This window comes from Vicia villosa, linkage group LG7, assembly GCF_029867415.1.
Source record: "Vicia villosa cultivar HV-30 ecotype Madison, WI linkage group LG7, Vvil1.0, whole genome shotgun sequence".
NCBI classification, from domain to species: domain Eukaryota; kingdom Viridiplantae; phylum Streptophyta; class Magnoliopsida; order Fabales; family Fabaceae; genus Vicia; species Vicia villosa.
The window spans coordinates 23332841-23349180 of NC_081186.1; the positions used below are offsets into that span (position 1 = coordinate 23332841).

General features: G+C 35.1%; 1 protein-coding gene across 1 annotated transcript; it reads right to left on the reverse strand.

Annotated features, from left to right (window-relative positions):
• Positions 1-118: 118 nt before the first annotated feature.
• Positions 119-8941, reverse strand: LOC131620389 (DNA-directed RNA polymerase 1B, mitochondrial-like). The gene is made up of 18 exons (XM_058891456.1): positions 7903-8941; positions 6174-6428; positions 5947-6083; positions 5786-5852; positions 5381-5439; positions 4978-5095; positions 4774-4887; positions 4380-4511; positions 3868-4284; positions 2880-2930; positions 2542-2612; positions 2253-2337; positions 1929-2081; positions 1773-1847; positions 1568-1657; positions 1269-1431; positions 1064-1167; positions 119-924 (listed from the first exon to the last, which is right to left on the reverse strand). The coding sequence occupies exons 1-18, from the start codon at positions 8710-8712 to the stop codon at positions 814-816; spliced, it is 3012 nt and encodes a 1003-aa protein (XP_058747439.1). The 5' UTR covers positions 8713-8941; the 3' UTR covers positions 119-813.
• Between the last annotated feature and the right edge of the window lie 7399 nt (positions 8942-16340).

Consider the following 16340-nt stretch of genomic DNA (forward strand, 5'->3'; position numbering starts at 1 on the left):
TTTATTTTTTGGATTGATTAAAAAAGAATGGAATCATGGAATGCATTACATCATATTCCACTAATTTTTTTGTACCATCTGATTTGGACAAATTTACAATTTTTTGTCACATTTTCTTGTAACCATCAAACATATACTGTTCAAAGTCCAAACCAGTAAAAATGACAGACAATACTGAAACAAAAAGACAGTACACAATATGACAACTTCATGTAACAACGTTTTTATTGATATTATTTACATTCAATATATGTTATTTCAAATAATGAAACAAGTTTGAGAACAACTATTACAGTTAACCATGACAAAAAAAAATGCTACAGATGCTTCCATTTCCCTCTCAAGAAACCAAAAAGAATGAAATAAAATACAATGTATACAAAAAGCAAAACCCAATTTTGGCTGCTTTTTACAAAAGCTATTGTCCACTAATCTCTGAGAAAATCACCTTATATAAATACCACCAGTGCTTCCATCTTTTTTTTATTAGTATGTGTTGTGCACCAACCATGGACAAAAACAGATTGGTTGCTGTATAAGCTGAACCTTCTTACTTTGCAAAATCAACTTGTAGTGACATATGCAGAGCCCTCTTTCTTTTCAATGACAAGATTTCGTCTCATATCATTTATAGTGCCTTCGTTCGGCCTCAGAAATCTTGCTTTGAACACTGATTTGTTGTAATGTCAGTTCTTGGAGATTTTGCGATTTCGTGCAAAAGTAGATATCTTACAAATTTCACTACATTAGGCTTGACTCCACTGGTATATGTTGAGATGGTACTAGATATGCTACATGAGATTTGTGTATAGTCTAGTTGAAAAAATATGGAGACTTCAAAACTTCTTGAAGATCGAAGTCTCCTCGTTCTGGTAAAGGAGGAAACTTCAATGCGGGAAAAGTCTTCTCGAAATTCTCCAACAACTGCATTAAGATTCAACAAGGAACTTTGATAAACGGTCAACTAGCATTTGGTATCCAATGACAAGTTTAGCGATAAGCAATACTATATAAAACAAGTTCCAAAATCTTGTAGAATTCAACTACATGAAAGATACTTTACATTTTCCAAGATCGGAGCATCGTAGAGTTCAACAAACTTTTCCCTCAGTATCCTGTTCATTTCATCAACATCGCACGCATGTGTCCAATAAGAATCATGAACCCCTGCAATTAAACATTGATATACAAAATTTGAATTCCTAATACAAAAAAGAACACAAAACCCATATATGATGAATGTGTGTGTTGTATAAATCAGTGCGCACCTGCAAAGTTCATCCCTGCTTCTTTACAAGCTACAGCAGTCATCATCATATGAGAGCCATCAAGAGAGTGAACAAAATTTGGGGGGAAAGCTGTTCTCTGCCTTTTTACCATTACCTTGTCCGTCTCCCGCTGTAATGTCAATACCTGAAGGGATGTCTTGATCTGCACCAAATCCAATTTTCTATATTAGTGTCGTAAATGATTTTGCAAACCACGTCTGGATTGTTTGCCTTGTAGAAATTCAAAACGAAACAAACTAAGGAAAGGAAAAAAACTAGGCTACTGTTAGGACAATTACCAGATGTCTTCCTATTTCTCGATAAGGTTGTACTACGGGAAGTCCAAGGGGAGTAACCCATCGCACTGCTTGGTTCGTGCAAGCTATCACCTATTCCATTTTCAAAATTCAACCATTACATATACCGATATTCCTTACAGGTTAAAGCATGTTCAACATCTAAACATCATATTTGCAATGTCATTTAATAGAAAATTATTCATACCTTTGCACATTCACCTAGCCAATTCATAATACTTCTTGCAGCCTCGAACATCTCTTCTAAGGCAGTGAGAGTGGTCTAAAAATACGTGAATAATAAGTAAAATAATAAAATATTTAGAAAAGTTCACATTCGACTTCATATATCAAATTCCCTTACTTTTGCAGCATAGCAGGCAGCAGCAAACAGCTCGGAATCATCCTCAATCGCACAACGCTCCTTAAGCCTCCTCTTAATCTGGTCCCTGGCCCCAACATAAGTCACTCCATACACCGATGTCATCACTGTCTGCTTCACCAACTTTCGGTCCACCTAATGTTGTAAGTTATGAATAATTTAGTCGATATAATAATAAAACTAGGGTTGACACACAATTATTTACCATAGCTCTAAAAAGTCCTCTAGGTTTATTTTGTTAAGTATTCAACAACAAAACATAAATTAAAGAATTAATATTTTGAAACTAGAAAGTGAAAAAGAAACCTGGCTGATCAAACGCCTAGCATGCAATGCATGTGGAAAAGTTCTGGGATCTTTCAGTGCATCTGCTTTCATGATTTCAAGTACTCTGCATCACAATACCAAATTTAACGACATCAAAACAGTATTGTGATAAGATAAATACAAAGTGCAAACACCTATTTATAGAAAGTTTTTGGAATATACATTAATAGTGTATATTGTACTGATTAAACTTTCTTCATTTGATTAACAATTTTATAATCTCCTGCCATAAAATAAAACAGGTGTCAGCTTGCACTGTGATAACTACCTGGCGGCAATTCCTGAGTAAACATCAGCAGGCTGGTCTCCACCAACTAGATTGACTGCAGCAGCTCCCAACTTTAAACAGAAAAAAATTGCAGCAAATTAAGATAACGCAGAATAGAGAGATAGAGAATAAGAATACAATTTTTTCAAGCAGAAATTGCATAAATTCCCTCATATTTTCGAGCATATAGGTTTTATGAATGAAAAACGATACTTGTTCATTACATAGAAGACATTCCAATTTCCAACTAAATATTTTTATCAAACTCAGAACTCCCACCGCCCAGATAAAACACAAGGCAATCCAAAACTCAGGAAAAAAATAGAGAGAAATATTACCTTGTCCCTACCAAGTGCTGCGTAGTGTTGTAAGCCATTGCATGAACCATCCTAGTAAGTATGAAAAAGAAAAAAAAATTAAAATGAGGAAAGAAATACTAAAGCATGGGTCGCGCTCAATGCCTTCAAGTCTCAACTTCATCAAACACGTGTCATGGAGAGTGACTAGAAAAAAACAGAACAATACTATTTTGGGATACGCTCAAGTATACAATACATAAGCCTAGCTTTAAGACCGGGTATTTCATTTCCATTAAAATTTTAAACCGGCTTGCGACAATACAATACATAAGACAGGCAAAAACCAGCTAGTGTTCGTCTCAGCTTGGTTTAATTACATATTCCTAGATTATATGAAACCTCGAGTAAGATGATAAAGAGGGGTTAAGGTAGTTGCGATTAGTGAGGTTAGTTATTTAGTAAATTAAAAGGGATTACAAATAGAGAAAATAAGTACACTCTCCGGTCACTATTATAAGCAAATATTCACTTTATAGGTAGGTTAATTGAATAATTGATGTGTATATGGTATATCTGTAGACCAAACACATCAGTTATTTAATGGATCTAAAATGTGACTTTTTGCTTATAATAGTGACCAGAGGGTGTAGAGGGTGTAAGGAGGAGGGTTAGCTTGTAATTTGATAGTCATATTGTAAATGGAGTATCATTTGTTAAGGAGAAGCTCGGGAGAATAGATCTCTGTTGTTCTCAATCAATCATGAACGAAAGTTAAGTGTTTTTACTTGTTTCTGTTTACCTCCTCTCTATGTTCGCAAAAAGTTCTCATTATTCAATGAGCATGATGTTTCATCCATATGAACGTGTCATCCAGATATAATTCAAATTAAAAGGATTTTTTCACCCTCTTGCTAACACCTCTAGTGCTACAAAAAATGATTTAATTGTTCTCCTATCTAGATGAAAAATTTCAATTAAAAACGGTGTGTATTCCCAAACAAATGTTTAAAATTACAGCAAGAAGTACCTGGTGTACAGGCATATAAGAAAGGGTAGACTCGGGAGTAGGGCTTCTCAATGCTTCAGAAAGATTGATACATGCTGCCAAGCACTGAAAAGGATCCTCTGCTTGCAACCACCACCGCTTTCCTTCAAGAGGTCTGTCTGCAGAATCGAAAATATCATCCAGGTGGCCCTCGGTAAATGCTATTCGACCATCATAACTTAATTTGTCCACACCACCAGCATACAAATTTGCCAGATGTATTTTCAACCATTGTAAGCCTGACTTCCCCAGAGGGCGTCCCTCTGCAAACTCAAGTATGCCTCGACATAGATCAGAACCAAGATGGTTCAAATATGGGTGCATTGGATAAGCACGCCCTCGGAAATCAAGATTGTGAGGATAGTAGAAGCCTTCTTCTTCTTTCATCTTTCGTGCAACCTACAGCAAAAAAAGTCAATGCAAAAATAATATATGCAACCTCTTTTGGAAACCGTTTGATATAACTGTATATTTCGGATTAGAAGGCTTCTTACAGCCAGTTTAAGTTCTATATCACATCGTTGTGAATGTCTCTCATTATTATCCTTTTTTACGGTTTTAACTTTCCACTTCCATTTTCGGATTTCTGCTTCATCTTCTGTGTCTGGTTCCTCTGGGAGGAGAAGCTTTAAACAAAAAGGACAGTCAATCAAAACACAATTGGAAATGGATATATTAATGGAACCGGAAGGGGCAAAAAGAAAAGAGAACTAAACTTGGAAATGACCTAGATAAAAAGCATGCAACATTTTTTTCAAAAGTTCAGTGTATGAGATGAAAGGAAAGCTACTTTAGTTGAAGATCACTTTTTTCAGTAGAATGGGCTTAAGTTATGAGGGAAGGTGGAAATTCAATAAATAACATAAAAACAAGTTGTTTGGTACTCACATCATCGCGGTCCACCAAGTCAGCCAGACGGCCTCCGTTAGCCCATATTTGATCGATCACGCTGAGTACACTTTTGTTTACCCTCCATTTGGTATCACCAAGAGTATTAAGTGCCTAAGCATAACAATTCCAGAATTAATTTCAAGTATAAACTTGAGACTGTGAACTGAGATACAAATGTACAAACATTATAAAAAATTCAACCTCAAAAATAGGGTCAAGTTGATTCTTGGGAGCCCTTTTTACCGCTTCACGTTGCTGCTTGGCTCCATGTATTCTCATTACATATGATGGCAAAAACAAGTATGCTCCTTTGTCATACCTACAATAACATTGCAATATTTATGGGAAAAATAACAATTTTGAACAAAATAGCAGAACTCGGCCACAACTCATTCGTAGAATTTGTATGCCAATACGATCCGATTAGAAATTTAACTTGGTAAAACCTCGGAACAGCAAAGTATATGTTTGAACATACTTTCATGATTCAAAGATTGCTATCAAACGTTAAAGCATTATACAAGTCAACAGAACTTAGCTAACATAGAAAAAATTCAAATTTTAAAATAAATTGAATAGGAAAATATTTGAATATGTGACATACCCTGTCCAGTGATTCGGTGGAACCAACATTGGCATGTAGGGGATAACCATGTGCCTGGCCTGATAAACACATTTTGATGTTAACATCAGTCTCATGAATATAGGCATAAGAAAGCAAAACTTTTGCTTGAATGTATAGAAATGTTGTTAGACAACGTCTATCGCTATTGTTTGGCAACACACTATTTAATACAAAATATCGTCAAATAAAGGCTATAGTAGCGCTGTAGCAATCTTGGGTAATGGAATCTGAACAAACCGCTATTTAGAACATTCTAGAGAACAACAGTAACAACCAAACCTAGAAGAATAAAGCCATAAGATTTGTCTAACAACATACTAAAAGAAATGTGAACATGAATTTAAGTACAAACAATTCATAGAGGATAATAGGTAGGTCACTTACAGTCTTTTCAAGGCCCTTCTGTATCATAGGGTCACATTCAATAACGCCATATCTCCTACTTCCATTGCTAGTCAAGTAAAGAGTGTTCATTATTATTCAATGAAGGAAAAATTAAATTAAATTTACATATAATGGTCGTGAAAGTGTATTATCAATCTAACCCTGAATCACCAGAAATCGTCTTGAGGGTGTGCTTAAATGCAGGGTAAATATCTGGAGGACCACCATCTCCAAATTGATTGGCAGGCGGTTGTAGGTATGCTGTTTCTATTAACAGTTGTATCAAACGAGAGCCAACCTGGAATATGCATGAACTATTGTAACACGAAGAGAATGACCATTCTTGTTCATAGGTACAAGTACAATACAAATACTAGTGATTACAAACCTTTACTTGAGCTTCCTGTCCCCAAGGTTTCGCTTGATCTCTTCCCCGAACTATCCCCATTGCTTGTTGCTTCTTCTGCTTTTTTATTAAATTAGCAACTTTTTTCCTAATTCTTTTCTCCTCTTTATCAAGTTTTTCTTTCTCTTCAGCTGTCAGGTTGTCAATTTTTACAGGTTCAAGAACAGATTCACTATCAGATTTGTCAGTGGTTGTTTTCTTCGCCTTTGACTTTTCCATGAATCGGTATATCCTACCCTAATCCACATTTGAGAGTAGAGTTTAAGTTAATAAACACTTGAATATTGTGATGTCATGCTAACAACATCAAACTTGAACAGTAAAACAACCTGGAATTGACCGCATTATTACTAAACATAAATTCAAATTGACCATACTAGAATTAGATCATCATTCATCGGTAAGATTCATATGAACCATTTTAGTTAGATGGTATATCATTTGTTTCAATCAGAAGAAAGGGGTTTAGAATTCATCCATTCATGTAAGTAGTAATTACCCTTTTTACTACCAAACTTGCATGTTTGGACCAGTGTTGTCGATGGCGGATGGCGGTCCATGGTGGAAAGCCAAAATCCCGCCATACCAGCACACTTTGCAGCGCCATTATAGCAGATTATGATGGAAAAACCCACAATATCAGCTGATATTTACCATTGCGGCAAGCTCAAAAACTGTCATGTATATACACCATGGCGTCGTCGCCATGGCGAATATTTGATAACACTGGTTTGGACTATCCTCAAGTGATTCTAAAGACTTAAAGTGATTTTGGTATGTTTGAGGCTTGTCGACTAGAATTAATTTTGCTTCTAAAATTGATTCTAACTTGAAACTAGAATTTGCACCTTTTGCCTCCAAAGATGATATTGCATGTGTTGGATTCACTTTAGGGAGAGCCAACAAAAATTCTCGAGACTAAAATTGATTTTGCTATGTCTGAGGGCTGTCAATTAGAATTGATTTTACTTCTAGAATTGATTCTAACCTGAAGCTGGGATTAGTACCTTTTGCCTCAATTTATTGTTCAAATCATTTTCACGTGAATGTATCCAAACATGAATCATTTTATTTTTACCTAGAGCTCGCTCACTTTTAAGTCTTAACTAAAATCAATTTTACAAAATCAATTCAATCAAAGTCTTATCGGCATAGAACCAAATATACACTAAAACAAATGACAAAGGAAACATATAGAAAATTAAAGCATAAAAGTATTATACTGAATACAAAAGCATAGAAGAGAAGGTGCATGTTGAGCTCAAGCAACTGATTTAGCATATGTTTGGTTTTACGGTGAAAAAATTGATTTTGAGTGAATTGATCCTATAAAATTGATTCTAGTTGACAGTGAGTAGAATGTAAAGTGATTTATGTTTGGATAACTTTATTTAAAAATTGAGTTGAACAGTAAATTTTAATGTAAAAGTCACTTTTAAATTCAAAAGCTACAAGTTATAGCTTCAAGTAGAATCAATTTTAGAAGAACCAAACACCTCAAAATCAATTCTACACCTTTAGAATTACCTCTAAAATTGATTTTGGCTCTTCCAAAATCTAAACCAAACATACACTAAACCTAATCGTTACGAATCGCTAGTGTATCTATTTAGGATTTGATATAAATCTCATTTTGAATCCTGATTACTACGAGGAATTCCGATTCGATTCACACTCACATCTCATTATACACAAAAGCATAAAACTTTACCTCATGTTCAATTGCTTCCCCTATCTGACAAGCAGCTTGAATAACTCTAGCACTCCCAACCCCATTACTATTAGTCATCAACAACCCCATCAACTTATGCATAGTAATAACAGCCATCATATCAGCAGGCAACTCATTGAAAAAAGGCGAATGACTCAACCTAGTCTTACTATCCTTACAAAGCTCTTGATCCGCCACAATCGCATTCTTCAAAGGCTCAAACCAACCGAGAAACAACGACTTCATGTAAGGCAAATTCGGCGAAAGCTTCTGCTCGCGCATATCCTCCAACAATTCCTGATACTCTCTCGCCGCTTCCTCCCATGCCTCAGTCTCAATCTTCACCTGCCTCCTCCTAAGCATCTTATACTTGTAACTATTGTTCTTGTTCTTTTTCATCTCTTGAGGCTTTTTCTTCTCTTCCTTCACCATTTGTTCTAACAATTCCTGAACTTCTTCTGAACCTGAACCAGAACCTGAACAGTCATCTTCTGTATCAGTTGATTCAATAGCTTCTGCAACACTACCGTAAGTTCTAATGTGATTCAATGAAATTGAAGAAAAACTAAAAGGGTGTTCAGAAAACGTAAATTCAGATCGACCCAGATTGTTTTCCGAAGTAAAAATACCAACTTGACTGAAACACAAAAACTGTTGCCTTGAGTTAATCCTTGTTTGGGGCAAGATTTTCTCGGGAAAATTGTCATGGTGAGAGAATCTGTGGGAAGTAGAAGAACGTGAAATTGAGGTGGATTGTGAGGATAAGCTGAACTTATTTGAGGAAGCGCGTTTGGCTAATTTGGACCACATTTTGTTGGTGATGAAAGAGAGGAATGGGAAATTCAGTTGTAGGAGAATTGGGACATGAGAAAAAGAATTGATTTTGGTGAGAAAATTAGAGGTTTTGGAAGATCTGGGTGTGGAAGGGTTAGTGGTGAGAAGCAGTAGCCGCCATGGACGTAAAACCCTTCATAAACCTATGATGTTTGATGTCTTGTTTTTGCATGTGACCCGAAATTACTTTTCGGATTTTCCCAAAATTAACAATTGCTACTACTTTGGTAAGGATGTTTTAAAATTTTTAAACAAACCGAACGGGTTAACTGAACCGATTGAACCGTTGAATTGATTGATATATTATCTATAACTAGTGGCAAACTCGTGCGGACGCATGGACTTTGATATTGGTAGTAGATATGTTATTAATTTGTCACGAGAATTCAAATAAATTAAAAAAAATAAAAAAAATTTGGAAAAAAGAAAAAAATAGGCGGTAAGATAATCCTATAAATTTATTAGAAATTTCCGTTGTTAAGAAAAACTATTAAATACATCATTCGTAAAGAAAAACAATTATGAAAAATAGAAAAAAATGTTTTTTTAGAATTGTAATAATAAAAGAAATTATAAAGTTTAACTAATGAGACAAATAAACATTTTAAATTAAAATTAGTTGAAAATCAGTAAAAATATAATTTTACATAAAAGTCCAAAAAGAAAATGATATAAAAGAATTAAGTTTAATGTTGTATTTATTAAAAATTGGATTATGATTTAAAACATAAAAATGTGTATTTAATTTAATAATCTGTGCGGCATGGATACTATTGTGTTACCCGTGCGTTCACATGGAATTTGGTCTGCTTACTTGTGCGTTCACTTGGAATTTGGTCTGCTTACCCGTGCGTTTACACAGTATTAGTGTGTTACTTGTGCGTTCGCACTGGTACTGGTGTGTTACTCATACTGGTGTATTATCTGTACTGGTGTGGACTGTTAAAAACAAAATTGTATCAATTTTCCAATATCGAAACACATCAATAATATATATTTTAATTATTCATGTATTATCTTTAAAATTATTGTATTTTAAATTAAAAAATAAAATTTTTTTAGCCCCTGTAAATTATTCATGTATTATCTTTAAAATAGGTTTTAGCCCCTATAAATTTTTTTGTATCCCCCCTTAACTTATGTAGATTCCTTCACCAGAGTCCCTCTTTGCCACTTGTGCATCCAGATTCTTCCAAGATTCTCCCTTATTTTTCAATGTGGAATTTTTGTTCCAAATTTGTACAGCATGGCATTTCCAATGTGCCTCCCAGGGTTCCTCTTCACGTTAAAGCCTCCATTTTTAGGGTTCCTCTTTCCCTTTCCTTCGCCGCATCGTCCCCCTTCGCCACCTGCCATTTTTCGTCGCCCAGTCTTAACACAGAAACGCAAATCATCATCATGGGTAGCAAATTATCATCTGTTGGAAACTCAGTTGGACGATTTCTGCCCACTTGTGGTTGTAACGAGGCAATGAAGATGTTTGTACCAAACACCATTGATAACCCTAAACGAAAATTCTGGAAATGCAGAAACTCTTTGGTAAGTGTTTGTATCAACTTCTTATTTTATAGTTATTTCTTCTTTTGTTTTCTTTGAATTTATGTGATAACAATTTATGCAGACTGGTTGTGGTATGTTCTTGTGGGATGATGAGCTGGGTAAATTCAAGAGGACTGAGTTGATTCAATGCAGAAGCTCTGAAATGACGAGATGTCCTGAAGGAAAATTTTGAAGGAGACTGTTAATGATAATTGGGGAGTACACACAAGTTATGAGTAGACAATGAGATTGAAGAAAAAACTTGCAATGGAGAAGAAGAGGAGCTATAACATGATGGTTGCACTTGCTATATCTTGGATGTTTTTTTCACTAATTTATAAGTATATGTAATTTAGGTTAAGGAAGTGTATCTTGTTTGTAGTTGAATCAGTTTGTGTAATTTATGTGTATCTTGTTTGATCTGTTTGAATGGAAAGTGTTTCTTGTTTTGGTTGAATAGAAAGTATGTTGTTTAAATTTCTTCATATTCAATTGAAATTATTGTTTTGGACTACTTGGGGGTATCTTGTTTTGACAACATCAAACGAAGGAAACATATACAGCTATATAAGTTCAAACAACATAACTTCAAACAACATCAAATGAAGGAAACATAGATAACATTGCACTAAATATTATAGGTCTGTTACATAAGATATCATTACACTACATGTCATAGGCTTGTTCCAACATAATCAAGTCAAAGACATAAGGTTCCATTACATAGAGATGCCATTACATGTTAGAGGTCGTAACAAAAAAAAGAGGTTGCCACAAAATAAGTTACACAAACACAAAATAAGAAGTTTCTGACAGTTACACAAAATAAAACACATGAGCACTACTTAATCAATTTCTGATCTTTTTGTTCATCCATTTCTTCAAAGACCTAGTAGACACTCCTAGGGTAGAGTCATGAGCACTTGATGTTTCTACAGGCTCTGCTATGGTAATTGGTTGGTCAACTGAACCTGGACCTGTAATAGGCTTCTTGAACCAGTTCAATTTAACTTTAGCACGTGTGTGGTTGTCTACAAGTGTTTTTATAGCAAAAGTATGCTTGTGGCCCACTTTGGAAAATAACACCAAAAAACCACATTTAGCCTTGCACTCTACCCTTACCCTATAACTTTCATTTTCATAAATGTAATTTCCCTTCATTGAGAACCGACCACTCATGTATTGCCTCTTTAAAGCCAACAAGTGTATTAAATTCCATACCCAACTTAAACTTAAAGTCCTTGGAAAGGTTTTATTTCCTATATTTTTCATACTTGGGCTTATCCTCATCACATGACTCGTCTGGATCAAATGACTTCAGCTCATCACTAACATAAGCATCTTCTTCACATTTCTTGTTAGGCATTGTCAAAAGTCTAGAAACTACCCCTTCTTCCCTTATTGTCAAGGTTACATCAATCCCCTCAAATCCACCTAAAAGTGTAGTGGCTCTTTCGTCTTCACTATCATCCAAACCTTCAACCACTTGATCTCCTAATTCATCTACATCAGTCACTTCATTCATACAAGCAGGTTCCCTAACATGTATTTCTATGTTTTCAACACCATGTTCCAGAAATAAGTCTCCATCAATACCCATTGCACAAAAATATGAAGCAAAATCATAGCAGCAGTCATCGTTTCTAATTGGAAAAAAACCCTCTTGTATTTCCCAAATCTTTATCCATACCCTATAGCTCCCTTTCTTGTACCCCCACGTATTCACTAACTTGTCAACAGTGTCCATTGTCTAGTTTTATATGTGTAACCCAGACACAATTGAATCAACCCCCTATAGATTATCTCATCATTGTTTAACCTAATAAACTCACTCCCATGGTGAAAAGTCACGTTAAAGTGTTGCACATCCTAAGTTTAAACATTCAAATAAAATAAAAAACCCTAACAGAAGAAAAGCGAAGAAGATGGCGGAGATGAAGAAGATGAAGTCATTCACGAAGAAGAAGAATTTGATTTTCACTTACCTCAGACATCATTGTCGTCGTTGCCTTTGTTGCGCCGTCATCCCTTTCATAGAGCCGTCGTCACTAGCTACAGTTGTCGTCATCCAAGTTACTAGCAATGGATTTTGATTCTTGAAAACTAACCATAATTTTTGCAAGGGGTTAAAAAAGAATGAATTTAACCTATACCAACGTGTCATCTCATTTTTACATTCCATGCCACATATTACAATTACTAATTCCACATATACATTTTCATTTAATTAAATAAAATCTGACTGAACAAGTGGCAGCTGGGGGCGTTTTCACAAGGAATCTACGCAAGTTAGGGGGGTTATTAAAAAAACTTTATCAGGGACTAAAATCAAATCTCGCTAACATTACAGGGGAATTTGTATATTTAACCCTAAAAATAATTACAAAATAAAAATATTAGATATATAAATAATTAAAAAACAACACATTTTTATTGTGTTTGAAAGACAAAATTATTTAACCAAAAAAGTCTATTATTTTTAAAAGCGAAATAAAATTTTATCTATAACAATTACAACCATAAATATAAATTGCATGCTTTAATTGGATATTTATATTCCTCATTAGATCTAGGTATGGTCATTTTGTATTGCATATTGTTATTTGATGTGTGGTTCTTAGAGAGGATATTGAAATGTTTGTCTAGAATGGCGAGTTATGTGTTTTCTTTGTTTAATTAAATGTTTATTAGGTTTTTTGACGGTTAACTTGATAGTTGCTATGGATGATAAGACAAGGTCTAGTTTTATATGACATGATAATGTGAGGTCTAATCCTAAGTTTAACCAAAAGTTTAATATTAGACTATGTATTAGGTGTTAACATAATAGTAGAGTTGAAGTTGTATCCCACTGAAGATTTATGCTATGTTATGAAGTTTGTAAATATACAAAATTGAATGAAATTTGAGAAAAGTTGACTAAACACAGTTAATGGTAATATATAAGCTATTATAGTTGAACTACAAATGTAATTGAGTTTAACTGCTGCAGAGTATATATTTAAGTGGTTTCAGCTTCCCAATCTTCAATTACTTTTGCATATGAAAATCAAATGTTCAGGTTCTTGTTTCAAATATCATACTAAGATTTATTAATAAAGATATATTATAGGAGTTTTGATTTGGTATAGATTTATTTGAAGTCATTTGTATACAGAGCTGCTCATGAAGTTGATTCTGCTTGTTCATGTAACACCCCTCTAATAACCCGCGGTAATTAAACAATTTAAGATCAGAGTAACATGCACAAGGGCGTCACAATTCATAATAATTAAAATAAACATCATCAGTCGTACGTCATGCATTTACTGAAGAAAACATCTTAACATAACTCATAAAGCAATAACTCATGTTTACACAGCGGAATAAATCACCAACTAACATTACATCATTAATGCTTTCAATCTTCAAAATAAAGTAAACAAAACACAGTTAATGCCATAAATTAAAAACAGCGTTCCCCCAGTGTTACACCTATCAGAGCATGACCCGACGCTAACTGACACGTTGACTCATGAGCTAATCCTCACCAAGTCGAAGCCGCTATCCTCAATCTGAAAAATATAGTGTGAGGGTGAGTCTCATTCGCAATTAACAAATATTATTGCAATATAAATAACAATACATCAACAGTTATATTATTCACCCAACTCATCTATATATATATATATATATATATATATATATATATAACATACTTTCATCATTACCATTCTATGAGTAACATCATCTATACTCATTTCATCATCATCATCATTATTAAGCATGTTCATATATACATTAACATCATTCAATACAATCAAATCATCAGTAAACCACAAGATCACATCATAAGGTTTACTCATTCTCAAACAGCACACAAAATAGGCTTACAGATCGAAAGTTACGCATCATTGAACTTTCCAGAAAAATCACAAAACAGAATTTTCACATACAGAAGCCATACGCGTATCACCATTCCCATACGCGTATCACCCTTTGCCCATACGCGTACCATACACATATCACCAGAATCCAAAATGGCCTAAAAACCAACTCATACGCGTATCAGCCTTGCCATACGCGTATCACCAGGACCAATTTCCTCTTCAAAATTTCCCATACGCGTATGAGCATCCTCATACGCTCCTCATACGCAAATCACTAGCACATGGTATTTAGGACATGGCAGCTGCGTATCATACGCGTATAGCCCCTGGGGATTGTCCCACATACGCGTATGACCTCATCCTATACGCGTATGACACTGTTCCATATGCGAAAAACCAGAAAAATGCCCAGAATTCTGCAGTTTCGTAACAGTCCAATTCTCACTCGTTTCTACTCATACCAGTCCACGATTTTGAGTCTAAAACAGTCCATTTTTCATGTTTTCATTCATAGGATTCATTCATACAGATTAATCTATCATCCTATATCAATTCACACATCAAAACCCCAAAATCTAAATTAATTCTTAGAACCCAAAACCTAACTCTGACATACAAATCAAATTGACTCAACAACACAACTATTCATATACTATTCATCTATAATCACAATAAGAGATGATAATTGGAAGAGTCCCCCCTTACCTTTGCCAAATTTCTTGATCTTTGGTCTCTTCCTCTTTGTTCCTCTTTCACGTTCTTCGTGTTCCAACTTCTCTCTTTTCACGTTTTGTTCCTTCTTTCCCAATTCTAACTATTTTATGAAAAATAATATTAAATTAGTAAGGACTTTACTACACCACACCCCCTCTTCTTACTAATCTCTTACATGGCCCAAATGCCATAAACCATCCTTTTTTTCCATTATTTTCATAAAATCCATAATAATTATAATTATTAATCTAATATTCAAATTAAATTAAAATTAAAATTATACGGGTGTTACAACTCTCCCCCACTAAAAGAGTTTTCGTCCTCGAAAACATACCTCAGGTAAAGAGTTTCGGATAAGAATCCTTCATCTGACTCTCTAGCTCCCAGGTAACATTTCCCTCAGCCGGTCCTCCCCAAGCTACTCTGACCAAGGCTATTTCCTTGCCACGCAATTACTTTAGCCTTCGATCTTCAATCCTCACAGGCAACGTCTCAACTGTTAAGTTGTCTTTCACCTGCACATCATCTACTTGGATCACATGGGACGGATCTGAAATGTATTTCCTCAACTGAGACACATGAAATACATCATGCAAATTGGCAAGCATCGGCGGTAAAGCAATACGATATGCCACTTCTCCCACTCTTTCAGAAATTTGGAATGGTCCAATAAAACGCGGAGTCAACTTCTTTGACTTCAATGCTCGACCAATACCTGTCATAGGAGTAACTCTCATAAACACATGATCTCCCTCTTGAAACTCAAGTGTTTTCCTCCTCTTGTCATGATAACTCTTCTGACGACTCTGAGAAGCCTTCATCTTCTCTTGAATCACCTTAATCTTCTCTGTAGTCTGTTATACAATTTCTGGCCCGATCACAACACTCTCACCAGATTCGTACCAACACAACGGTGTCCTACATCTCCTACCATACAAAGCCTCAAACGGAGCCATACCAATACTCGAATGATAAATGTTGTTGTACGTAAACTCAATCAAAGGCAGATAACTATCCCAAGCACCTCCTTTTTCCAATACACAAGCACGCAACAAATCTTCTAACGACTGAATCGTCCTCTCAGTCTGTCCATCCGTCTGCGGATGATAAGCAGAACTCAATCTCAGCTTAGTACCCAAAGCTTTCTGCAAACCTTCCCAAAACTTAGACGTAAATCTCAGATCTCTGTCTGATATGATACTAGAAGGAATACCATGTAGACTAACTATCTTCTCAATATATAACTGAGCCAACTTCTCCATCGGATAATCCATTCTTACTGGTACAAAGTGTGCAGACTTTGTCAACCTGTCTACCACGACCCAGATAGCTTCACAATTCTTAACAGTTCTCGGCAACCCAGAAACAAAATCCATCGATATTCTATCCCACTTCCACTCAGGAATAAACATCGGTTGCATAAGCCCATATGGTTTCTGATGCTCAATTTTTGACTTCTGGCACGTCAAACAAGAATATACG

What these genes read in the sequence shown, in the direction of transcription:
- LOC131620389 (XM_058891456.1), bottom strand. Translation starts at nt 8,712, where the DNA reads ATGTGGTCCAAATTAGCCAAACGCGCTTCCTCAAATAAGTTCAGCTTA. An exon ending in AGAAGGGCCTTGAAAAGACT is followed by an intron (nt 5,440 to 5,785) that starts GTAAGTGACCTA and finishes TGTGTTTATCAG; the next exon opens with GCCAGGCACATGGTTATCCC. An exon ending in ACTTGGTGGACCGCGATGAT is followed by an intron (nt 4,512 to 4,773) that starts GTGAGTACCAAA and finishes TTTTGTTTAAAG; the next exon opens with CTTCTCCTCCCAGAGGAACC.